Raw genomic sequence first — 27858 nt, 5'->3', positions numbered from 1 at the left:
CGCACGGGTCGGCGTCAACGGCCGAGGCCGTTCCCAAAAGTAGAAACCAGGTGCAGCGGCACCGTCAGCGGACATCCTCTACATGGTACCCAGCGTGGAAATTTCCGTGCGAACGCGAAAACATGCAAAAAATGGGTGAAAAACGGTCGACGTCATAGGAAAGCGGAATAACAACCCGCGAGTAGGGATAGACCGCCGGAGTGGGGGAACCTCCGACACGGTGGGGAGCCAAAGCTCAGCGCTCGAGGCAGTCTTTCGTGGTTAGCCGTAGCGTGCGGACGTAATACGAGCAGCCTCCTAAAAACGGAAACTCCCGCGTCACACAACGCGTAAAAGTCACTCGTTATCACGGCGAGATGTACACGATTACCTTAAAACGATTGTACGCGATTAAGCGCATATTTGACTCTCGAATACGATTCTAGTATATAACAATCGGGACATTGTGCGTGCGATCCGCGGGACATTCGGGATACTCCATAGATTGTGAGCCGACAGGCAGAGACCGATCGTGTGTGCAAATTTAATAATTGTGCAACACGTTGTGATTAATAATCAACAAAAGGAAAGGAATAAATCAATTTTGTAAAATTTGAAACAACATAGAGTGTCATATAAGTATGACACTCTATGTTGAAACCACATACCCATACTTACCTTGTCCCTCGACGAAGATCCATCGGTTGTCCCACGTAGTCCTGGTATGCGGTGAAGCGAGGATCCGAGGAGTGGAGAAGCAAATACGAGACATTGATTACAGCAACCTGAAATAAAAGAGAATAAATAAAGTTAATAGACTTTCTCGGTATTTATCGGTGAAACCGAGTGGCGACCGTGCGATAGGAAGATATAATTCGACAACCGTGCCTTCCAATAGCCGTGTCCGGTTACAACATAACCTAAAATTTTTCAACGGAGCGGAGGTCGTAAATTGACGCTAAGCAAATATCCCTTTGCAATCTTGTTTTTAATCGTGACGCTATATCATATGTGGAGGTGTTTATTTTAAGATTAGAGCTTATTGCGTAAAATATACGTTATAATATGGGTCGATTCATGTGATGTGTTATTGTACGTGCAATCTATATAAAAGTGACTATATTGAGTATTCATCAAGGGTTAAAATCGGATCAGAGTCGGGTTGGAGTGAGTGCTCTTACGGTGGAAACACCAAACTCGAATCTAAACCCTACCCAACAAAATTTTAAGGTAAGGTACAAATGAGGTTGGTGGACACGTCAACATATAGACTACGCGATCTCTATATAAAAACCTTCAAAAAGTGTGCGGTAGAGTTGACCTCGTTCCCTCTTTGTCTATATACTATTGGATAGAAAGAGAGAGCTTGACGAGGAGTCGCTATCTCTTTTCTTCCACCGGTGTGAGTCACCGGTCATATTTTTCTATACCTGAGCGTAATCCATACTATACGATGGTCGTTCAATAGTCCTTAGTCCTTAGAAAATCCAAGAGATGGCGTTTGTAGTATCGAAAACACAAGGTACAGTGTTTTAAATTTTGCACGAAAAATTTTCTAAAGACTTATTGAACGACCCTCGTATGTCGATGGGTGAAAACGACAAGGGTCGAGTTAAGGTTACTGTCGTGTTGCCAACGGGATAATCTTTGTGCTGATTTTCGTCGCCGATCTTGAAATAAAAAATAATTTCTGTATATAACTTGATACTGTAAAATTAACACTATCGTTCTCAGATCTATGATATTTTATGATGTTCTTAGTCGCATAATCTTAATATCAGGCTACTGTTGTATATAGTTGATATTTGCATAGTTGGTTATGTTCAACCTTGCTGCAACCCTGGTGTAACTCTGATCCGGTGGAAACAAATAAACCAACCTGACACTAACCCGACTTTGACTCGACTCTGACCCAATTCTAACCCTCGCACAGTGGGGGCCAAAGCGTAAAAACTTGGCCAAACGTAAAAAAATTGAAACCGTAAAGAAAACATGTTATATATACAATTAATAGAAAACATATCTATATGTACATTGCTGATACATATTTGTCATTTTTACTGTTGCTGTCATTTTTATTATTTATCAAAGCTTATAACCTTTAAGCGAACCGTTTTAAAAATTTGACTAACAAATTCCACTAACGAATGAGTAGTTCGTGGACAAACGGACGGACGGACGGACAGATAGACAGACAAACAAACAGTCGGATTTTATATAACAGTATGAAGTATGATGTAAGATACGTTGTCACTTTGTATTATAATATGCCTCGAAATTGGAAGTTTTCCAAGTCATTTCAGCATGAAAATAATATCTTCAGGTATTTTAATTATATATTTATAGAAATAGTTAAGTTTTATTTGTTATTTTTATAACAAATAGTACATTATTGACGTAGAACTACGTCTTTCTCGGGGGGTATGGGGGTACGACTGCAACGTTTTCTTGCAACGTTTTCATGCAACGTTTTCATGCAACGTTTACATGCAACGTTTTCTTTTTCTCGAAAAGTATTAAAGAAAAATATACTTTATTATATAGTTTTTGAAAGCTCTCGATGTAAGCTAAATGTTTTCGTGGTTAATTTTTCGATATGGGTTTGTTCTGGAAAAGTATTAAAGAAAAATATACTTTATTATATAGTTTTTGAAAGATCTCGATGTAAGCTATGGGTTTTCGCAATTTCATAAATAAATAAATGAATGAATAAATGGATGAATGGATTTAATAAATACATAAATAAATGAATGAATGAATGAATGGATGAATGAATAAATGGTAAATGAATAAATGGATTTAATAAATAAATAAATGAATGAATGAATGGATGAATGGATGAATGGGTGAATGGATGAATGTATTTAATAAATAAATGAATGAATGGATGAATGGATGAATTAATGAATGGATGAATGGATAAATGGATGAATGGATGACTGGTTGAATAGATTTAATAAATAAATAAATAAATGAATAAATGGATGAATGAATGAATGGGTGAATGGATGAATGGATGAATGGATGAATGGGTGAATGGATGAATGGGTGAATGGATTTAGATGAATGGATGAATGGATGTATGGGTGAATGGATGAATGGGTGAATGGATGAATGGATTTAATAAATAAATAAATTATCATTCATTCATCCATTCATTCATTCATTTATTTATTAAATCCATTCATCCATTCACCCATTTATCCATTCATCCGTTCATTCATTTATTTATTTATTAAATCCATTCATCCATTCACCCATTCATCCATTCACCCATTCATCCATTCATCTATTCATTCATTCATTTATTTATTTATTAAATCCATTCATTCATTCACCCATTCATCCATTCATCTATTCATTTATTCATTAATTTATTTATTAAATCTATTCATCAATTCATACATTAACCCATTCATCCATTCATCAATCCATTCATTCATTCATTCATTTATTTATTTATTAAATCCATTTAACCATTCATCCATTCATCCATTTATCCATTCATCCATTTATTCATTTATCCATTCATCCATTCATTCATTCATTTATTTATTTATTAAATCCATTCATCCATTCACCCATTTATTCATTAACCATTCATCCATTCATCCATTCATCCATTCATTCATTCATTTATTTATTTATTAAATACATTCATCCATTCATTTATTAATTTATTTATTTATTAAATTGCAAAAACATTTAGCTTACATCGAAAGCTTTCAAAAACTATATAATAAAGTATATTTTCTTTTAATACTTTTAAAGGTTTAATAAATAAATAAATAGATTAAACAAGAAATAAATAAATCAATAATTCAATAAATCAATAAAACAATATATAAATAAATAAATAAATAAAACATTAAATCAAAAAAATAATAAATATATATATTTATAAATAAATAAATAAATAAATAAATAAATAAATAAATCTATATAGAATGTGAGAAGCCGATTAGCTTGAAACTTGGTGACATTTATGAGTATATGTTCGGCTCGAACTTCTGAGCTCGAATTTCTGAGCCGAACATATACTCATAAATGTCACCAAGTTTCAAGGGTAAACCAAAGGATGATGTCGCTGCCCTAGATATAAAAGTCGATGTTGAATCTTAATAACGCGAAAATACACGACGATGCGCCGCGTAGTGTCTATGTCATTTGTCTGTGTTATGTTGTGAAGTTGCTGCTTTCACATTTTGAAATTCGGTCAATTATTTCCCGAAAAAATGAAAAAATTACGTTGTTGCTTGCGGCACAGTTCGTGCCAACAACGTCCAACTACGTCAACTGACAGTTGACGTAGCCCTACGTTTGGTTTCCTTCGCTGAATACTTTAACATGAAATAGTACTATATGGTTATCGATATCTGCGTATGCGCATTGCGGACGATTAGGCTTCACTACCTTTCTCTCTCGCACAATTAACATTTCTCTCTCGCACGATGTCGGACACAGACTCGATGTTCAATGCCTCTTCCATATATGTTCTATTCTAATAGACGTAGTTCTACGTGTTGATTGCGGCACAGTTGTTACTGTGCTTGTTTATTTTAGTTTGATGTAAACTTCCTGTGTGGAAATTCAGATTCGGAAAAGGATCGGGGAAAGCCAGTTTTCCTATTTACTATCCAAATTCTATCTAGTAAAACTAGTGAGCACCTCGTGCTATGTGTAATTTTGCGCTATCTAGATTTTGGATATAGGAAACTATCCAAGCACTAGATCGTAATCGGCTACCAATTCTATCGTCTCTAGAAACTATCTAGTTATATAGCTGCCAAGCCAGCACTACATCCCAGGGCATGTAAATATGATGAATTATAAATGCATAAATATGTATGTTTTAATATAAATATGTATTTATTTATTTATTTTGTTACAATATTTAGTCATTTATTTGGTTTCGTAAAATTTAAAGAAAGCAACGTTCTGTAATTACCCAATCTTAAAAAAAATTAAATCATACTTAATAAAAGTTTAATAAAATAAAATAAAATAAAAAATAAAACACATCAATAACTTTTTAAAAAATAAAAAATAAAAGACATTAATAACTTTTAGGAAACAAAAAATAAAACGCATTAATTAATTATTCATGCATTATCATCCGCTGAATTTGATTTTTTCGAACGCTGATGGGCTCGTGTCACCCCCAATTCTTCCTTTAGATAGGACTGCTCCTAGGTGCACCAGATATTCCCTGTCGGACACCGGAGGCATAAGCTGCTTATCAATTTTGTCGTCAATAACGTCTGTAATTGTGAAACAAACCAATTCTTATTTTATTCTGTATGTATTAGTTTATTTATTTTTAAGATTTATTCGTGACCATATGCACTCTGTCTTACCTAGTAGACAAGCAGAAAACTGTGTATCTTTAAATATAAACTTTTCATCGACTTTTTTTTAGCGTTGTACAACAACGCTATATCGCGGGACAAGTATCTCTTTAATATAGCGGTTATGTTTTTCGTTACTGATTTTTTGTCATCAAACTTCCGCGACAATGCTTATATCTAAACATGAATAAACTACATTTAATACCACAGCGGGCTTCTAACTTTGTTAAAAAGACGTCGATACTCACGAATACTGATCGGCACTGTGCATCTTCTGAGAGCTTGGTGTCGAATTCTATAAACTGTTTATGAGTCGTGAACGGAAGTTGTAATAAGTACTTCCCTTCGAAAGACACCCTCATAAGCACCGTTTCTGTTGCTGTAATGTTCATAAGGATTGTTCGCATTTCATTTACTACGGCGATCAATTGTCGTTGATCATATCTAATATTTCGTATTTCCTTCAGGAGTAACTTCATATCTGTAAGTGCAGTCCGATTTGCAAAATGTGAATAATTGAGTCAGACGGTAATACAATCGATAATGGAGCATAATGTGATCATTACATCATTACATTGTAATGCATGATGGTGTTACACACCATAATGCGCGTGGGTATCAACCGAAGGTAACAGATGGTTCTTCTTTTTCGCGCATTTCAGGTCTTGAAGACTTCCTCACAGATAATTCTTTCTTCGACAGTTTTGTAGAAATTTTGTTTGCTACTCGTGTGAGACCCGAAGTCGTGGATACATTCTGCACTTCCGACATTGGTTGCGCAAGATCTATAGATTATCACTGACAATTACAAATTTACAGTTAAACCCGATTGTTCAACCGCACCATCGTCAATGTTGCTATCAAAATCCAACGGACAAGCTCGGCTGATGTTTGCGAATGTCGCAGTTCTCGGAGACTCGGTTTCAGATACTTCTTTATTCAGTTTTGGATAAATTTTCTTTTGCTTTCGTATAGACACTAAGGCTGTGGAACTCTGATCTTTCGGAATTAGTCCTGTGCGTTCTGTACAATATTATATACAAGAATAAACATATTTTATAGCAAAATAAACATATTGAATAGCTGTATTATAACATAAACGTCATAATATTTTTACTCGAAATTATGTAAATTAATATCACCATTTTTTCGTGGTCGTTCAGTAGACGGTGTCGGTAATATTTTTGTATCGTGAACCGATTATTGACTCTTATTTCTGGATCTTGATTTTTTCACCGGACTTCTATCGCTAACCGGACTATCTTCGTCTGAATAGCTTGACGCTAAACAGCTTGAAGGTGTATATTGTGCCACGGAGGACACTTGTCAATTACAATTACAGTACAATTATGTACTGTTAAAATTATTTAGATAATTGTAACTAATGCATAAGACTCGAGATAAACGTATTATACCGGTTATTTATGATATGATCCTTGGAAAATTGAAACTCGTGTTCATTGGGTATCATTTGCAGAGTAGGTAGGTTCATAATGTCAATTGTTGCTTTGTCTTTACTAGTTCGATCTGCGAAAAAATGTGCAGCTTTTTCTTGAGCCTCCTCGGACCGTGTTGTGTATGCAAATCTTCATCACGCAAACGATTCAAACGCTGCATTGCTTCCTTATAATTCGCTGTATAGACATGTAATTTAGAAAAAAATTAATTGCATGCAGAATTCAAATTGATAATTTTAGTTTAGCAAACAAACAGAAACTTAAAAAAGTCTTGACTTGATACAAATTTGTCAACGCAGTTTTGTTAGAAGAGAATAGCATAGATCAGTGCTAGGAAAACAGTATAGTGTGTGACGTGACAAGTTATATTGTGTCGCGTCTACTTCCCGGACGCTAATTGGTCTAATTGGTCTAATTAGCTGTTAAGTTTTTAAGGGATCGCCAGTGGTGGCTGGAGTCAACATGTAACGGCCGGGAGCCACAACGAGGAAGGGCAGAGGATTAAGGAGACGGCCAGGGGACATGGCCGAAAGTCGGATCGCCCGGACCTCCCCGCAAGTGCATGAGTGTCGCCGGTCGGAATTCACTCCGTACTCGGTCGTAACAGCGGCAGGATAACAGTCTGGAAGACCCCGGGACACACCCGAGCGAAACGCCAGTCAGACCAGGGTGCCGAGGAGCGGCCCAGGGAAAGGCACAGCCCTGGGGCCGTCACCCCGAGGGGATGCCGGCGGACGGGGCCGAGGCCCGGCCAGCCTGACCCCGAACGCCGACTCGATCATCGCGGATCATCCGGACAGTCGGTTGATTCGAAAAACCCGCGCCGAATCGGAGGTAGTTGGAGCGGCGCCGCCGGAAGGGGAGGCGCGCGAGAAGCTGAGGCGCCGATGAGAGCGCCCTAGAATTGGAGTGGCGCCCCGGAGCGGCGCCCCCGGAGCGGCGCACGTGCGGCCCAGAGATGCCAATGGTGCTGTTTTGCCCGCTGCCTGCGCGCCTGGTGGGGGACACGCACACAGCTGACGGAGCCGTGTACGTGTGCGCTGGGCGCTCGGCGGCGGCTCGGCCAGCTTTGGGCGGGTAGAAAAGCGCAGACATACACTCGGATGTCTCGTTCTTCCGCGAGTCGTAGCATAGCCATAGCCGGTTTATCGAAAGTCGTATGCGTTAGCGCGTCGACTGACTTGGCTTGTCTATTATGTCTCGCGTATCTTTTCTGATGTTGATTTATGAATAATATATATATATTATAACATTGCAGATGACAATAAAATATCCCTTCCCACACTAGGCGCGATACACTATCGTGTGTCTCTTAATTATTTAAAAGTAATGAAACTAACAACAAAAAATGTTAGTAAAATTTATTAATTACATAAATGATGTCTAATAAAATTATATTATCTTTATTCTGAAAATAAACTACATAAATTAAGTAAAGAAATAAAAAACAGAAAAAGCGTAAATAATAGAAATCCACTCTTGGCCAATATGTACGCTTTCTTCTAAAAAAATCTTGTTATTAATTTAGAAAATAAATTATTGTTAACACAAGAAAAGTGAAATAAAACATTAAATTATGTATTGTTTGTTTTAAAAATATTATTTTGATAGTATAATTACTTTGTTAATAGTAAATACATGTAATATAACATTTAAAAAAGGAATAAATTATTTGTGCAACAATATGATAAATTTTATTGTATTGTTCTTAAATAAATGCATGGATAACGTACATATTGTTGCTCAACGGAAACCGCGAGAAGGTGGTGGTCTCTTCCGTCAAGAGGAAATGTAAAAATTGTTTTCTTTAATATTAAAGAAAACAATTGTTTACATTTCCTACGAATGCAGATGGAACAAAGAGAGAGAGAGAGAGAGAGAGAGAGAGAGAGAGAGAGAGAGAGAGAGAGAGAGAGAGAGAGAGAGAGAGAGAGAGAGAGAGAGAGAGAGAGAGAGAGAGGGAGAGAGGGAGAGAGAGAGAGAGAGAGAGAGAGAGAGAGAGAGAGAGAGAGAGAGAGAGAGAGAGAGAGAGAGAGAGAATAGGTATGAAGGATAGACATAAAATAGATATAAAAGGATAGACAAGAATATAAAGGACAGAACATAAAAAAAGAAAAGATATTAAGAGAATTAGTTTTAAGGTCACTTTACACGATTTATAATTCACGACAGTTTGTGACAAAATTGCATATATAAACAAACATTCAAAAAATTAGAGGTACATATAAAAAAATATTTACATATACAGACATATGTATACATACATACATTAAGTATACATCTTCAAATGTTCTTTAGATTACAAAGTACAAAACATAACAAATAGAATTATATAATTCTTCTGTCGTGAATTATAAATTGTCTAAAGTGACCTTTACACTAGTAGTCCAGTCAAAATACGGAAAAAAGGGGGGTACCTAGAAAAAATTGCAACACAAGGTTTTATTACGTCATTGTGTTCAGAAAAATATACTGAACAACATATTCAAATTCCGCCATTTTCCGCTATCCCTAAGTATGTTTTTTATTAACAATTTATAAACAAATTCGTTTTTCTCCACAAATACGATAAATTTTGAAATTTTTGTAGAGATCAAAGTTGTAGAGCAGACAAATATCTACAAAAAATATTCTTATGAATTTTTTGAAATGTCCCATATTATATGAGATATTTGCAACAAGAGCTACTAGGCTACGCGCGGAGCGGAGCGGAGAGTTCTAACAAGCACACGGCAGTCTCTACCGGTCGCTGCTAGTTCTTTAGGTTCTACAAGGAACTTGAGTTGCGGTTCTCGATACTAGTATATGTGTCTATTTATACACACACACAATATATATATTTATATATACATATATGGGACAATCCACGTCACTTTTACCCCCGCTCTGTCCAAAATTGGTATAGACAAATTTTAATGACTAAGGGCGGAAAATGTTCGTCTTGAAAAGAGCTTTCAAAAGGCGTGTGGCATATATGCGCAATTTAACATGGCGTCATGTTGAATCTGAAATTTTAAATTTATCCCTTTAAGCAGCCATAACTATGACGCCATGTTGAATTGCGCATATATGCCACACGCCTTTCGAAAGCTCTTTTCAAGACGAACATTTTCCGCCCTTAATCATTAAAATCCGTCCATATCAATTTTGGACAAAAGGGGGGTAAAAGTGACGTGGATCGTCCCATGTATGTATACACTACCCTCCATAAGTTTGGAAACACTCTATAAACTGCAATATATGTTATATATGTTATATATGTTATCCAACAGGCTTTTAAAATAAAGAATTTCCATTAATTTTTACATTCCTCAAAGTAACCACACCTTTTGCTTTAATGACTGCCTTGCATATTCTCGGCATACGGTGGATCAACTTTTGGAGTTCAGTCGGGATACGTTTCCATTCTTGCTGGAGAACTTCCCAAAGGTGCACCTGCGACTTGTGATTCGCTGTTTAACAAATTCAACTCCGAGCACTTCGGTGTCGCGAAATAATCATCCGACATATTTTCGGCATGTACAAGTGTTGCAAGTGTCCCAGGTGGAAATATATATGATTATTTGAACGTCTTACGATATGGTAGACCGGGGCACGTTGTCACATCGGCTTTATTTAAAAAACTAATAACCAGAGGGCAGCACCCGTCATTCCCAAAACATGTTAGTGTATGCCCATCTTTGGTGTGTTCACAGTGTTGAGATTGCTCCAGCCGTGTTGACGTAAAATCAACTTGAAAGTTTTTTGCGACCGTAAGTAAAATTTTATTGTCTAATATTCAACGTACTGGACATGAAGCTCATGTTTTTTCAGAATAGACCTTTATATTATCTTAAAGTATGTACTTTTACCTACCGCGTGCAATACCTAACCTTATGAATATCTCAAACGTGTCGGCCATGAGGCTGTTTGAAGTAAAAAAATGCCCTCGGGGCACGTTGTCACGAATTTGATGGGAATCTATTGCGAATCTTCGGATGACGATAACGAGTAAAAATATTTTGTTTAATCACCGACATGATTATAAAAGAAAAAATGTGTATCAATAAGTTGCGCATTTGAGTGGAATTCTTGTATTTGATTAAAACGAAAACTTCGTGCTTTTTGTACTTTTTTGAAATGAAATAAATGTTTCTGTGAAAGATTTTACTTTTTTACATTGCAGCGCACTATAATATATTGATATTTACGTTGAATACAGTTTGAATAACATTTTGCATGCAATTACATTTGATGCGACAACGTGCCCCGGTCACGGGGCACGTTGTCACAAGCGACCTGTCGTTATTTATTGTTATGTAACAACTGTAGAGTAACAATCACACAAAATTCGATACTGTCCAATTGAAGCTGAGGGTTTACTCGAAATTTTGGCATATCAAAGTACTCTTAAATATTGAATGTAAAAAATACAAAAAGTATTGAACCAAATGTGTGACAACGTGCCCCGGTGTACCCTATATTCATACCAAAAATCTGCACAGATCGCTGCCGTGCGACTATTTATCTGTAAATAGTCGCACGTACAGCAGCTGTCATAGAGTGTTTCCAAACTTATGGAGGGTAGTGTATATATATATATATATATATATGTATATATACATATATATATGTGTGTGTGTGTATACATAGACACATATACTAGTATCGAGAACCAACTCAAGTTCCTTGTAGAACCTAGAGAACTAGCAGCGACCGGTAGAGACTGCCGTGTGCTTGTTAGAACTCCCCGCTCCGCTCCGCGCGTAGCCTAGTAGCTCTTGTTGCAAATATCTCAAATAATATGAGATATTTCAAAAAATTCATAAGAACATTTTTTGTAGATATTTGTTTGTTCTACAACTTTGATTTCTACAAAAATTTCAAAATTCATCATATTTGTGGAGAAAAACGAACTTGTTTATAAATTGTGAATAAAAAACATACTTAGGGATAGCGGAAAATGGCGGAATTTGAATATGTTGTTCAGTATATTTTTCTGAACACAATGACGTAATTAAACCTTGTGTTGCAATTTTTTCTAGGTCTAATCGTATTTTGACTGGACTATAGAAATACCAAATAATTTTCTACCGTTTCAATTTTTAAAAGTAATGTTACATTAATCATGTTAAAGACCGAATAAATCGATGAATTTTTTTATTACAATATAAATTTTCTACTTCTACATTAAAAAATAGGGTAAATGTTTACAATTAGGGCCTGACCTCCGATGACCTTGACCTTGACATATGTTTTCAAGGTCACCCTCCTGAGTGACCTTCAGAAGGTTTTAGTCGGGGGTCGCTATTCGTTAAAAAGTTATTAACAAAAAAAGTTTGGAAAATATAGCAGCTATTTCTAGTATTGGAAGGCATAAATGACTAATATATATGTCGAAATAGTTCACGCATACACTTTTCACGCAAACCGAGGTTTACGCACACCTCCCCCTGCTTTCGGGGGAGGTGCGGTAGTCCCGAAATAGTTCACGCATACACTTTTCACGCGAACCGAGGTTTACGAACACCCCCCCCTGCTTTCGGGGGAGGTGCGGTAGCCCCGAAATAGTTCACGCATACATTTTTCACGCGAACCGAGGTTCACGCACACCCCCCCCCCTGCTTTCGGGCGTGCGTGCGTGCGTGCGTGCGTGCGTGGGTGCGTGTGAAATAAGGAAAGCAATATATATTCTATATGAAAGAAAAGACTTATAAATGTGAAATATTCAAAAGTTTTCTGTTTCTTTTACGAATACGTTTACATGCCTTTGTTGATTAAGTTGAGAGCGAGTCTAATAGATGGCGTTACGCACGGTAACGAAAGCGCGCGAGTTCCCGCTCTGAGGGAGTTAGTTGGTAAGATGGCGGATTAACGTTCAGACGTGCATACATCGCTACACAATAAAATCGTTTTACTTTTAATAAGACAAGCCTAAATTCATTGTCTCAACGGAGATTCGACCCAACATTGGAGATTTAAGCACATACAATTAACATTGGTCCTTCGAGCCGGATACATCCCGCTGATGTCGCGGATCTCACGGATTCACACAAGAAGCATTTCGAGAAAGGCAATTCACGAGGGAATTGCGAGAGGAATAGCACGGCGCACCGGCGCACGCCAGCAGGCGATAATCAGTATTGGATATTTCGAGCGAGGAATATCATTCGTAGCGTAATCATCGTATCGTTTAAAGCATTTAAGGGAAGGTATTCATTTTGCAATAACGATTACGTAAGTAATACTTCGAGAACATTCCTAAAAAGAATCGCACAAGGAATCATGGCGGAGGACAGCGCGTCCTTGAACAAACGCAGAGCGACCATCAAGGGTCAATTAACTCGTATTTACAATTTTGTCTCGTCATTACCATTAGAGTTACCAGATGTTTCAGAATGTTCGGCGAGAGTTCCAAAGGTTCAGGAATTATGGAAAGAATTCGATGCGGTGCAGAGCAAAATCGAGGATATTGACGCGGGCGAGGCTCAGTTACAGGAACGAATCACTTTCGAGACAGGTTATTATCGCACATTGGCCGAAATCTCGAAACGAACAAATCCCCAACAGGGCAGGTTAGTAATGGGAAATCAACGACAACCAGGAATAATCAGAATGGAAGGTATGTCACATCAGGAAAAGGTTAAGTTACCGACGCTTGATTTGCCAAAATTCGACGGTACGTATTTGCAATGGTTATTATTTCGGGATACATTTTATGCTTTAATCGAGAGTAACGCGGATTTGGAGAACATACAGAAGTTTTATTATCTAAAGTCATGCTTATTGGGAAACGCCGCTCAATTATTGCAATCATTAGAGATGTCGGCTGATAATTATGTAATCGCGTGGGATTTATTGAAGTCACGTTTCGAGAACAAGCGATTATTGATACACTATCACATTCAAGGTTTATTCGAAATGAGCTCTTTGACTAGGGAATCAGGCACGCTATTGAGAAAATTGATAGACGATACGCTGAAACATCTCAGGGCATTGAAGACACTAGGTGAGCCAGTAGACAACTGGGATAGCCTCGTCATTCATATGATCGCATCTCGACTAGACAATGCCACTCGACGAAAATGGGAAGCGAGCTTACAAGACAATAACGTTCCGAAACTGCAGGAGCTCATTCAATTCTTATCTAGGCAGTGCGCAATCTTGGAAACGTTGCAATCCGAAAAGGCAGCTCCCAAACCTCAAGCATCAGGAATCCCGAATAAAAAAAGCGATAGTGTGGCGTCGCATGTTAGTCAGAGCGATTCAAGGGGTTGCATTATTTGTCAGGGTCAACACGCGCTTTATGGTTATAATACGTTCAAGGGTTTATCTACAAGCGATAGGCGAAAGGAGGTTAAGCGGCATCAATTATGTTTCAACTGCTTACGCGCAGATCACATGGCGAATCGATGTATCGCGGGCGGCTGCAAGCAATGCGGCAAAAAACATAATACATTATTGCACGACGAAGAATTCGGATCTAAGGCTGTAACGACAAACGAGAAGGAAAATTTAGAAGCTTCTACGAAAGGAGTTAGTTCAAATGCAGTATTAACTGAGTCGAAACGGACAGACACATCAGCGACATATTCGGTAGTTTCGGCTCAATCAAGGCCCAATCAACAAGTATTGCTTGCAACCGCTCCGGTCACGATGTATGACAAATCGGGCAAGCCGCATAAATGTAGGGCCTTTTTAGATGCGGGATCGCAAACAATCATTATTACCGCCAATTTATGTCAACGCCTTCAGATAACCGCGCAAAGAAGTAGCACATTTTTATCAGGGATAGGGTGCGGTCGAGTCAACACCTTAGGGTCCACGCATGCAGTTATACATTCAACGGTTAACGAGTTTAAGATCGAATTGCCCTTCGTAATAATGGAGCGCATAACGGAGCCTATGCCCTCGATAAATTTAGATAAGGCACTGTTAAAAATTCCCGAGAATATCGAGATCGCGGACGCATCTTTTGGAACACCAGAAGACGTCGACATTCTATTGGGTAGTGGCATTTTCTGGGATTTACTCTGCATTGGACAGATCAAGCTGGGACGGAACCTACCTGTATTACAAAAGACGAAATTAGGATGGATTGTCGGAGGTAACGCGCCCACAGCTCACGGTCAAGAAGAGACGAAGAGAACGGTCCTTAGCGCAATCACCGAGGAAACGGAGTTGAGCCATCAACTGGAACGTTTTTGAAACTTGGAGGAATGTATGCCTCAAGTCAAATTCTCGGAAGAAGATGAGCATTGCGAAAGGGAGTTTAGAGACACTTATAGAAGAGACGCTACTGGAAGATTTGTGGTCAAGCTCTCATTTAGAGAAGACCCTAGCGTTCTGGGAGATTCAAGAGAAACAGCCTTGAAGAGACTGCGTTCGTTACATAGACGATTGGATTCCAATCCAGATTTGAAGGAACAATATGTTTCATGCATGGAAGAATACATATCCTTGGGACATATAACCAAGGTGGATGAGGAGATCAACCGCAGGAGCCCTTACTACTATTATTTGCCACATCATGCCGTAGTAAAAAAGGAGAGTACTACAACGCGACTAAGAGTGGTTTACAATGCTTCCAGCAAGACATCAACGGGCAAATCGTTGAATGACATTCTGAAAACGGGGCCAGTATTACAACAAGACATATTCGTTATTCTCATTCGATTTAGACAGCATCTCTATGTAATAACAGGAGACATAGAGAAAATGTACAGGCAGGTTTACGTGGATGAGGGACATCGAGGTTTGCAAAGGATCTTCTGGATGAAGGATTCGACAGCATCAGTAGAAGAATTCGTGTCAAACGTACTCATATTTGGTATGGCGCTAGCAGTATACTTGGCCATACGATGTTTAAAGCAATTAGGGTATGACTGTCAACAGGTCTTACCAGAAATCAGCAGAATAATACTCGAAGATTTCTACATAGACGACATGATTACCGGAGCAGACGACAAGGACGAGCTTAAGAATATTCAGACAAGGGTAAGCGAAGTACTTAATTCCGGAGGTTTCAGGATGCGGAAATGGAGATCCAACGTCAGCGAGATAACAAGCAGCGAGACTTCAGATGAGCAATCACTGGGAGAGAGAGTCAAGACATTAGGACTCTATTGGCACCCGACAACCGACACACTATCGTACAAGGTAGAGTTGCCGAACAATCGTCGTATAACCAAAAGGAGCATCTTATCATTCATCGCACACATTTACGACCCGCTGGGACTCATCGGCCCTGTTTGTGTACAAGCGAAGATCATTCTTCAAAGGTTATGGCAGCTGAAGCTTAATTGGGACGAATCGTTGCCAGCCGATTTGCATTCAGCATGGTTGCGCTATTACGGTTCGTTATCATCATTGCAAGAGATCATTATCCCAAGATTAATAGTGGATGCTACTTACACGAAACTCGAGATCCATGGGTTTTGTGATGCCTCAGAAGCGGCCTACGGAGCGTGTCTGTATTTAGTATCAGACAATCTAGGAGTACGGACAAGTTATCTCATCTGTGCCAAATCTAGAGTGGCGCCGTTAAAGAAAATCACATTGCCAAAGTTGGAGCTAAACGGAGCTCTACTGTTAGTTAAACTAATGGACAAGACTGAAAAGGCATTAAAGTTATCAATACAGGAGAAGCATTATTGGTGCGATGCAACTATTATTCTAGCCTGGATTAAGGGCGAACCGTCTAGATGGAAGACGTTCGTCGCAAATAGAGTCTCGGAGATACAAAGCTTATCACAAGGTTCTCAATGGAGACATGTCAAATCGCAAGAAAATCCCGCTGATATGCTATCAAGAGAAGTTCCACCAGAAGTTTTGAAGAATCGCTCACTTTGGTGGAAGGGACCTCTTTGGCTTGTCGAAGGAGGGGCCTCGTATCCAGCACCACCAAAGCTGCCAGAGGAAGTTCCGGAATAAAAATCGCGAGTAACCGTATGTACAATGGTGGAACAGGAATTCCAGCTATTGACTCGATATTCGTCACTCAAAAGGCTGAAATGCGTAGTCGCTTATTGTTTGCGATTTTCATACAATTGCAAAGAGTTAACAAAACGTAGGGTAGGGTTTTTGTCAGTAGATGAGATTGAAGGCGCGACGCGTGTGATCATAAGGATGCATCAGAATCAACATTTTAAGCTGGAGATCTCAGATCTTAAACTGAAACGCCCTATCTCTGGTAAAAGTAGGTTGTTATGTCTCAATCCGTTCTTAGACGCAGACGGAATCGTGAGAGTGGGCGGTCGGTTGAGAAACTCTCAATTACCTTACGCTCAGAAATTTCCAATCGTACTTGCGACCCAAGATCATTTAACAGAATTAATAATTCGCGATGCACACTTGAAATATTTACATGCAGGAGCAGAAGCGTTATTAAGCATACTTAGAGAACAATATTGGATAATATCAGGAAGATCCACTATTCGAAAGGTATTGCACAAATGCCTAACGTGCTACCGATTTAATTGCAAGAGCCCCATAGAAATTATGGGGGATCTACCCAAATCGCGTGTGACACCCACTCGAGCGTTTTTAAGCGTCGGCGTAGATTATGCCGGACCTTTCAAGATTAAGATTTCGCGTAACAAAAGTGCCAAGGCTTATCTTTGCCTATTCGTGTGCCTCGCCACGCATGCGCTTCATTTAGAATTAGTTAGCGATTTAAGTACAGTGGCTTTTTTAAATTCTTTGAGACGTTTTATAGCTAGACGGGGGAAATGCACAAATATTTACTCTGACCAAGGAACCAATTTTGTAGGAGCTAATAACGAGTTACAAGCCCTCGCACGTTTATTACAGGATGCGAAACACCTACGACAAGTAAACGAGTTCTTAACTGAACAAACTATTCAATGGCACTTTCTGCCTCCATACTCGCCTCATATGGGAGGTATCTGGGAAGCCGGGGTGAAATCGGCGAAGACGCGTTTAAAAAAGATATTAGGTGACACACCCCTTTAACTTTTGAGGAACTTTATACGTTAATCACGGAGATCGAAGCTTGCCTTAATTCAAGGCCGTTGACGCCCATGTCAAATGATCCTTCCGATCTAACGGCGTTAACCCCAGGTCATTTTTTGATCGGGACGCCCTTGACTGCGATACCTCAAACAGATTTATTAGACGTTCCAAATAATCGGCTTACTCGTTATCAGCTTTTAATCCAGCTTCAGCAGCATTTTTGGTCACGTTGGAGCTCCGAATATTTGAATCAGCTTCAAGTTCGGCGTAAATGGAAAAGGGAAGCTACCGAAGATGCTAAGATTAAAATCGATATGCTCGTAGTACTTAAGGATGATCATTTACCACCTCTCAAGTGGAGGCTTGGACGAATTGTCGAGGTCCACCCAGATAAAAACGGTCATGTTCGCGTAGTAAGTGTAAAAACTGCGGACGGTATTGTAAAGCGAACGTTACCCAAAATCTGTATTCTACCAGTTTCTTAGTCTATTTAAGGTATAAGTTTACATATATAAGTTCATTATAATTACGATTTTCTACTTAAATTCCATTTGTAATGTCTTTCAGCGATGTCGTGCTACCTTCTAAGTTTATTTTATCACGCGCATTATTATATATTTCTTTTGTTGAAAATTCAAGTTTTCAAGGCGGGCGGGATGTTGATTAAGTTGAGAGCGAGTCTAATAGATGGCGTTACGCACGGTAACGAAAGCGCGCGAGTTCCCGCTCTGAGGGAGTTAGTTGGTAAGATGGCGGATTAACGTTCAGACGTGCATACATCGCTACACAATAAAATCGTTTTACTTTTAATAAGACAAGCCTAAATTCATTGTCTCAACGGAGATTCGACCCAACATTGGAGATTTAAGCACATACAATTAACAGCCTTTATATTATGTTGTTTTAAAGTATAATAAATGCGCATACGGAAAAATAATTTTATTAAATAAATTGTTGGGAAATGTGGACACGGCGCTTCAAAAGTTACATTCTGTGCAAATTGAAATAAATAGATACCAATGTTTTTTTTAAAGCAATTACTTTCAAACGTTTTCACAAATATTTCCTCTAATTGATGGATATAAGCACAAAAATTATTACTTGGTAAATTTAATTTTCCAAAAGGATTTTCCTCTGTATTGTAAGCTCGGAAAGAACAATACAAAGCAGTATCATTTAAAACAGTCATATTTTCATTTACATAATCTGTACACGCTTCACACGTATGCATTTCTGTACATTTTTTTATTAAATATCCGCAAACATATTTAAAGGCATTTACTTCTGGTAGTTCCATGTTATGATAATCGTGATTAGGTATATCTAAAATTACACGTGCCGTAGATGGAATAAATTCTGAGGAAGTAGACGGATTCTAACCTGACATACCAACTAAACTTAACATGCGATCATTATCTGCAGCACAATTTTGCGTATCTGAATGTTGTAACATCTTCATACTAAATAATTTTTTAAAGGCACGACTAAATTGTATCAGTGTCCAATTTACACAATTACCGCCTTGTTGTCTAACACAGCCAAAGAAAGGAGGAGGGTCCCTAAGGCCTGTTTTCGGCACCCCTTCAAAATTGGGCCAAAATGGCTGGAATCACTTACTTATACCCTTGGAAGTAATATTTAGTCAATTCCAGCCTAAACGGAAGTATTTAGAGTGTATACTTCAAGTATACATGGTGCATCAGCGCGCCCGTATCAAGCATTTTTTGGAAAGCGTTATTGAGAAAAATGTTTCAGATAAAAGTTGTATGGTTTCAAGGGGGACATAAGATGGTGTCATTGGTTTGACCTTGGATAGTCATTTCATCAGACTCACCTTAACCAAGCACTCCAAAAGGTGAGAGGCAAGGGGACTCACCTTAATCAAGCACCCCAAAAGGTGAGAGGCAAGGGGACTTACCTTAACCAAGCACCCCAAAAGGTGAGAGGCAAGGGGACTCACCTTAACCAAGCACCCCAAAAGGTGAGAGGCAAGGGGACTCACCTTAATCAAGCACCCCAAAAGGTGAGAGGCAAGGGGACTCACCTTAACAAGCACCCCAAAAGGTGAGAGGCAAGGGGACTCACCTTAATCAAGCACCCCAAAAGGTGAGAGGCAAGGGGACTTACCTTAACCAAGCACCCCAAAAGGTGAGAGGCAAGGGGACTCACCTTAACCAAGCACCCCAAAAGGTGAGAGGCAAGGGGACTCACCTTAATCAAGCACCCCAAAAGGTGAGAGGCAAGGGGACTCACCTTAACAAGCACCCCAAAAGGTGAGAGGCAAGGGGACTCACCTTAATCAAGCACCCCAAAAGGTGAGAGGCAAGGGGACTCACTTTTTTAATCTAGCACCCCAAAAAGTGACAGGCAAGGGGATTTACGTAAATCCAACACCCCACTCTACGTGGCTTCTTAAAGGAAGATTACGTTTACGATTTTACTGTTCACGTGTGGAGAATCAACAAGAATGAATAATATGATTTCAATCTCGGATCTCCTTAAGTAACGTTTCTACAAATCTATCTGTAAGAAGCCTCATAACTCGCAAAGTACTTAATGAAAAATGACTTAGTTATGAGTGTTTTGGAAAGCTCTCGAAATAAGCTACAATTAAAGATATGTAAAAAAATAGGGGGTTCTATATAAAATATTGAAATCGACATTCACGTGACCTTCAAATGACTATCCAAGGTCAAACCAATGACACCATCTTATGTCCCCCTTGAAACCATACAACTTTTATCTGAAACATTTTTCTCAAAAACGCTTAGTTTTCCAAAAAAATGCTTGATACGGGCGCGCTGATGCACCATGTATACTTGAAGTATACACTCTAAATACTTCCGTTTAGGCTGGAATTGACTAAATATTACTTCCAAGGGTATAAGGAAGTGATTCCAGCCATTTTGGTCCAATTTTGAAGGGGTGCCGAAAACAGGCCTTAGGGACCCTCCTCCTTTTCTAAACAATCTTGATTGATTCTTTGTGTCCGAATATGTGGAAAATTATGACATTTTAATTTTTCCCAAAGTTGCATCATGCTGTTGATAGTTATTTGCCAACATTCGAAGCATTGAACTTTTACACGAGATCTTTTCTCATTAATTACCTTAATAGTTTTTAAAAAACATAACATTTTTTTTTTAAATTCAATTTGTTTTACGCTTCCTGTAAATACTTGCGCATATTCCTTTGGACTATTTAAAGTGGAAGAATTTAAAATATCGAATAATTTATCAAAATGGTCGATAAAATCTATTGTTCCAACTGCTGCGCTTGGAAGAAGGCCCAAGGACAAGTAAGTGCACATACCTGCACACATACGATTACTGAGAACTTGAACAGCGTATGGTACTCTCATTTTATCAAAATTACTTGGCTCGATATGCTTTTGAGTTAACTTTGGGGCCAATTTTATCCACTGTTTACTGTCTCTGTTATAAAATTCAATAATATCATCCCATGAAGCAACTTTGTTATTTCCAAATTGTATATTATGTTTCAACAAATTATCACGAGTTCTTTTCATTAAATGCAGAGTATCGAATATATATAGTACCTCATGTCCGTCAACTAAAAAGATTGAATTTTGTACAAAAATACTTAATTCTCGGGATAGTTGTGTAAAGTTAGATCTTATGTCCGAAATTAAAGCATGCACAGTAGCACCGCAATGTTGTAATTTACGTATAACATCAAATAGAATAGGTTTCAATACATTACATTTACATGCATTCTCGACAAAACAAAAGCAAAGGGGAAGTTTCCAATTACCTTCAATGTTACGTGCCATAATAACTAAAACACTTTTTGCAGGTAACGGTTCTTTCTGATCATTACCGGTATCTTGAAAACCAATTATTTCATCTTGTGAAACATTGTAAAATAAATGAGCTTGTAGACTCATTTCATCTATGCACAAAATGCAATGACGTTCTAATAGTGGCAATGAATTTAACTTTACAACTAACACATTAAAAATTTTATTATTTATACCGGGTTTAATTTGCCACGTTTGTGTAAACTTATGTAGACTGCGTATAGCAGGTAATGCTAATTCTTTTTGAAGTTCTTTATAACATCGCGGACTTAGAAAGTATATACCTAAAGCAAATTGTTTAATTTCGGAACTATACCGTCTTCCACGTTTGCTTTTAATTTGCGCATCAATTTGGGCAGATAACAATCGTGCGAAAGTCGGAGAAAAAAACTTACAGCCTAATTGACGTAGAATCTCATGGTCCTTAAGCTTATCTTTTTCTGCTTTCTTCTTCCTTATAGTTAAAATCTTTACTTTCTTCTGAAGCCGTCTGTTTCTTTCGTCCAGTGTTTTTACTCTCCCTTATAATCGCACAATGCGTTGTTGCAATTTTTTCTTCCGCGGACTTTCTTCTCTTCTTATTGAGCGTGTGCTGCTGGACGTGCTCCTATACATAGGCTGATGGCAGAGAAGGAGACGTGAGCGCTTACGTCTGTCGTAGACGTAGACGTGAACTAAAGCAGAGAAAAACGTAGAGTCGTACTTCGTAGTACGTATAAGTCGTGGTCGTCATTGCGTTTTGATAAGAGTACATAATATGTAAGTATATAATATACATATAATTTATAAATAAATATACTAAAATAAAATATAAATTATTTTTTACTTTAAATACTTTATTTACAAAGATAACGATTTATTTGCCTTTTTCTTTACCGAATAATCAAAATATAATGATAGTATTTGAGGTTAACCAATATTTTCTTTTTGTTATATGTTGTCATAAAAATATTTGAAAAGTAATATTTTTAATTATATATATTGTAGTGCAAAATACAGTTATGAACTAAATATGATTTATTATAATTGTAAATTATTGTTAATAAAAGATATAAGTAATTAATAAATTTTATACATTAATGTTTCAGAATATATATTATAATAGTTACAGTTTACAGTCTTTGTAATAAAAATGGAAAATGATGATGAATTTCTAATTCTGGTAATACATTGGATAAACTTCTGTCTTTTGCTAATACGTAAAAAAAGACAAATTAGATGGCTAAATAGACGATGGCTTGTGAGCCCTATTAATATGAGAAGAATTCAGCTTGGAGATTACAATAATTTATTCCAAGAAATAAAAAATGATCCTCAGTTGTTTTATCGTTATACCAGAATGACATTGGTACATTTTCAAAAGTTAGTACAAATGACAAAACCATATTTGACAAAAAAAAGTCCTCGTGCTTTAGTTCCAGAATTACGACTATTGATAACTTTAAGGTATTTATATAATAACTGTATATACTTTATAGATAACTAAATTATATATAATTGTTTCATATTATAGTTAATATTAATGTATTGTAATTATTATATTTTTATAGATATCTTGCTACAGGTGACTTACCAATTACCATTGCGTTAGCCTTTAGAGTTGGTGAATCTACAGTAAGAGAAGTAGTAAAAGAAGTTTGCCATGTTTTATATAAGGTTTTAGACCCATTATATCTTAGTTCACCTACAGAAGAAAACTGGAGAAAATATGCACATGGATATTGGAATAGATGGAACATTCCAAATTGTGTCGGTTCTGTTGATGGCAAGCATGTCAGATTACGCTGTCCTCCAAGATCAGGAAGCTTATATTTTAACTATAAGAAATTTTATAGTATCGTATTATTGGCAGTAGCTGATCATTTGTATAGATTTGTGTTGGTTGACATTGGAGCGTATGGAGGTAAGCAAGAACAAAAATTTTCTTAATCTTATGTATAATATAATAATCTCATATATATATTGTTTTATTACAATTATTTATTTTTGTATAATTCTTTGTTATAGGAAACAGTGACGGAGGAATTTTTAACGATTGCAATATAGGCACAAATTTAAGTAATAATATGTTAAATTTACCGAATGAACAAATAAATCTTCCTAATAGCAATCTGAAAACATACACGTACTTTGTGGCTGATGATGCTTTTAAACTGTCTAAGAGAATTATGAAGCCTTATTCCAGCAAAAATTTGATGTACAAACAGAGGATTTTTAATTATCGACTTTCAAGAGCACGGAGGACAGTTGAAAGTGCTTTTGGAATTTTTTCCAATAAGTGGAGAATATTCCACACAGCGATTAGTATGTTACCAGAAACTGCAGATTTAATTGTAACAGCTTCTGTGTGTCTCCATAATTATGTATTGAAAGAAGAACAACAAAATGGACATAAGATGTACAGTCAAGAACCAAGTTTTAAAGATAATACTAACGAGGTACAAATAAAAATAAAAATAATTATTTAATTTTTTAAATTTTAATATTTTTTGATGTTTTCAGAGTTCACCTTGGATCAATATACCAAGTAATTTTGAAGAAGATAATGACGTAAGATATGCCGAAAATCAAAGGAATACTTTGAGTAATTATTTTATCTCTGAAGCTGGAAAAGTGGAATGGCAACATGATTATGTTCAAAGAGGTGTATATGCAGACGAATAATTATACATGTATGTATGTGTGTGTGTGTGTGTGTGTGTGTGTGTGTGTGTGTGTGTGTGTGTGTGTGTGTGTGGAGAGAGAGATTGATTGATTGATTGATTGGTTTATTTTAAGCCATAGTCTGGACTTTAGGCTAATAGTGAATTACAACAAAAAAAGTGTATCATAATACAAAGAATAAAAAAAAATATAATAGTGAGAACGGAATAAAAATAAAAATAAAAATAAAAATAAAGTAATGCGAACGAAAATAAAATAAAAATAAAAATACTTAAAAACTAAAAAATACATTAACGCATAACATAACGAACTGAAATAACAAAAGAATATCATAAAACTAAAATAACAAAACAGAAATATAAAAACTAATATAACGTAAAATCAGTCGACACTCCTAATCTGATCATGCATGGCAGGAGGGGCAATGAGACTCAAACAGTATTACACTCGAGAGAGAAAAGATGGTTGTAAAGCTTGCTCTTAAAGACGGCGACAGACGTTGCTGTTACTACTTCATCGGGAAGCGAGTTCCAGAAGTAGACGCCAGCAAGATGAAAGGACTTATGGTACGCTTCCGTTCTATGGATGGGGACATGGAAAGAATGTGGTTGCGCCAGACGTGAAGAACGCCTAACTAAGGGGTCAGGATCGGTGAAAATCTCAGAGATATAAGCAGGGGACAAGTCGTGATGCACCCTGAACATTTCCACGCCAAGAAAGTAGAGGCGTCGAGATTTAACAGAGAGCCACCCCAGCTGATGACGATAGGGCGTGATGTGCTCGTCACGCTTTAGGTTAAAGATAAAACGGATCGCACAGTTTAAAAGCCGCTGAAGTTTAGTATTAAGCTCTTCAGACAGATCATTGTAGACCAGAGAGCAGTAATCCAACATAGGCCAGATTAGAGTAGTCACAAGCTTTTTGCGCAGATTGAGTGATAAGGAGTTTTTATGAAATTTGAGTTTGTGCAGTGTGAAGTGTACCCTCTTAGAAATATGTGAGACGTGGCTTACCCAAGATAGGTCGGAGCGCACAATAACCCCGAGGTTACGTGTCTCGGTAACAAATGGGATGGAAGTGCCATTAACCGAAATGAGAAGTAAGTCATTGAGATTCAATTGCTTGACATGACTATTACTTCCGAGAATCAAGACTTTGGACTTCTTGAGATTGAGTGTCAAACCATTGGTCGCAGCAAACTCTGAAATGACACCCACATCATGAGCAACGAGCTGCAAGGCAACATTCAGTTGACTGAGGAGACTCCTACGATAAATCTGCGTATCGTCGGCAAATACAATACGCTCCGTGAATCTGAGGAAGGCACCAATATCGTTTATGAATAACGAGAAAAGGAGAGGGCCCAGAACAGAACCCTGCGGAACCCCCGCGGTGACAGACAGCCACTATATACAGCTACTTTATGGTTATGGTGTTTAGGATGTCGTCCAAATCAGGCCCACTCAGGCTCTCCTGGCCAAAGTCTACCGCGAAAGATGAGGACAACGTGGAGGTTAGAGTTTCGACGAATCTATGGCCGTCAAATTCCTTGTAACTGCGACGAGTCAGTGTTCGTTCCGCGGGGGACGGAACCGTAAATGAATACGTAAGTTCAATAAGGTCGTGGCCGTTGATAAAAGGTGCATCAGACTTACGAAAAGAAACCTTGTCCAAGCTATCCACGATAAAAACGTCTAACCATGAGTCAGAAGAGCTAGTGTGATAAGTCGTATGCGACTCCACAATGTTGAGCGACAATTGCGAGACTATGTCTCTGAGATGATTGGATTCATACGATGAGGAGAGGAGGTTGCAATTTAAATCGCCCGAAATGATAATGTTCTTGTAATCTTGCATAACAGAAGTAAGAGTGTCAACGTATGTACTGAAATTTTTACCTCTCGGCCTACGATACATAGAGGTAAAAAGGAGAGGCTCGCAGGCGTCGCCACGAACGTCGAGAACAAGAAACTCAGGTTCATTAGAGAAGGACGGAGGCGACGACGCCAAGACGCGAGCACGCAGCGAGTCATGGATATAGCAAGCGACACCCCCTCCCTCCCTGCCCTCCCTGTCCACTCGTAGCAGACAATAACCAGGGATGCGAACTAAGTCATCAGAAATGTGCGAGTGAAGCCAGGTTTCAGAAATAGAGATTATGTGAAAAAAGTTTGACGTTACAAAAGCCTGGATTGACTCAATATGGGCAGGAAGGGAGCAGGCATTGAAGCACGCGACCTTGAGACAACCACGCGAAGCAGGAGGAACCACAGCTGCCGTCGAAAGTCACCGGAGCTTGTCGAGATCAGCCTCGGAGGCAATGGTAATTAGAGGCAGGCCACGGTCCTTGCGGACAAAAATTCGCCCGTCGTTACTCCAAACGTGCTTGAACGACAGCTGTCTCGCCCTGACCCGCGCTTGACGCAACAGCTTATAAGTATGAGTCGGGAGCAATTCGTTGACGTAGATATTGCCAGGTACGCCAGTAGAGAAAACGTCACCGACAGCGAGTCGGCGCTTGCCGCGCATTATTTTAACTATGTGATCTCGGATCTCGCGCGACTTGAGCGCAACAATGACCTCCTCCGACCCCCGGCGTCAGCATCAGCGGCAGGGGCGCCCGCAGACACGGCACTACTATCTGACGACGCAATACGCGCCGCAACGTCACGAGTCTCGAGAACGTCGGAAGTCAATTGAGATATGCCCAGCGCACGAAAAACACTCGCAACTACCTCGCGAGATGACTCGGTAAAAGAAGATGGGATACCGGAAATTATAAGGTCCGACGTTCGAGGGACACGCGACGCAGCAGACGATTTGTCCCCAGTTTCGTCGCGGGCACGGGGGACAAGCTGAGAGGCCTTTAGAGCCTGGACATCACGCGCCAGAGCAGCGCTTTCTTGCTCAAGCTTGTCAATGCGCTGGGTGTTCAGCGCGACAGTGTCCGCGATGAGACTGAGTCTGTTCAATTTATCATTAATCTCGCGATTCGTACGTCGCTGCTCGTCAACGAAAGCAGAGAGCTTGGCATCGGAATCACCTATTTGCTCACACAGCTTTTGGAACATGACGTGGATTGCAACGTGCTCCTGGGATTGAGTCTGCGCCGGAGAGCATGATGATCCACCCGAAAAATCAAAGGTGTGCGCACCCACATCGACAGCCGGTGAAAGAGGGGTGTCAAGTGAAGCCGATAGAGATTTGCAGCAAGTATCTGCATACTTGGTTGCAGCATAAGGCCTGATACAGCCGGGATGGAACACCCTCTTGCACTCCGTGCACTCGAGTACCAGGTTGGCAATCGTCTTTTTGCACCTGACACACGTTCGCGATTCCATGCTTAACACTCAGATGGTCAGAGTTACACGTTGCGACCAAAAAGTCGAGTGACAGGGACTCCCAGTACGGCAAGCACGCGCGCTCCAGAGACACTGCCGGCCAATAGCAGCAGCTCACGCGTACCAACACTACTATCCACTAGCCGGGCGAACGCCACAAGGAACAGCAGAGTGCAGATGATAGAGTGTAGAGGTGCAGAAGTGTAGAAGTGTAGAAGGATCAAATGATCGAGCACACGTGCAAAAGGTCCTCACAGCTCCCAATTAGGTTAGGAAATAGGCAGACTCATTAACCA

At 38.7% G+C, this 27858-nt stretch overlaps 1 protein-coding gene and 1 long non-coding RNA gene across 2 annotated transcripts; one reads left to right on the top strand and one right to left on the bottom strand.

The window, feature by feature from the left end:
- Positions 1-81: 81 nt before the first annotated feature.
- LOC139824305 (uncharacterized) lies at positions 82-23360 on the bottom strand. Its single transcript, XR_011735069.1, has 4 exons — positions 23246-23360; positions 23131-23166; positions 21953-22231; positions 82-764 (listed from the first exon to the last, which is right to left on the bottom strand). It is a non-coding gene; the product is annotated as an uncharacterized lncRNA (long non-coding RNA).
- LOC139824302 (uncharacterized) lies at positions 22289-24452 on the top strand. The gene is made up of 5 exons (XM_071796835.1): positions 22289-22316; positions 22646-23003; positions 23108-23460; positions 23565-23995; positions 24060-24452. The coding sequence occupies exons 2-5, from the start codon at positions 22690-22692 to the stop codon at positions 24219-24221; spliced, it is 1260 nt and encodes a 419-aa protein (XP_071652936.1). The 5' UTR covers positions 22289-22316; positions 22646-22689; the 3' UTR covers positions 24222-24452.
- The last annotated feature ends 3406 nt before the right edge of the window (positions 24453-27858 follow it).

Source organism: Temnothorax longispinosus, unplaced genomic scaffold, assembly GCF_030848805.1.
Source record: "Temnothorax longispinosus isolate EJ_2023e unplaced genomic scaffold, Tlon_JGU_v1 HiC_scaffold_32, whole genome shotgun sequence".
Classification (NCBI taxonomy): Eukaryota; Metazoa; Arthropoda; class Insecta; order Hymenoptera; family Formicidae; genus Temnothorax; species Temnothorax longispinosus.
The sequence above is the reverse complement of the archived record's forward strand: the minus strand, read 5'-3'. Positions and strand labels throughout refer to the sequence as shown.

Excerpts from the sequence above, each read along its gene's own strand:
- LOC139824302 (XM_071796835.1), top strand. The coding sequence starts at position 22,690 with ATGGAAAATGATGATGAATTTCTAATTCTGGTAATACATTGGATAAAC. Across the intron at positions 23,004-23,107 it reads CGACTATTGATAACTTTAAG|ATATCTTGCTACAGGTGACT; the intron begins GTATTTATATAA and ends ATATTTTTATAG. Across the intron at positions 23,996-24,059 it reads TTAAAGATAATACTAACGAG|AGTTCACCTTGGATCAATAT; the intron begins GTACAAATAAAA and ends TGATGTTTTCAG.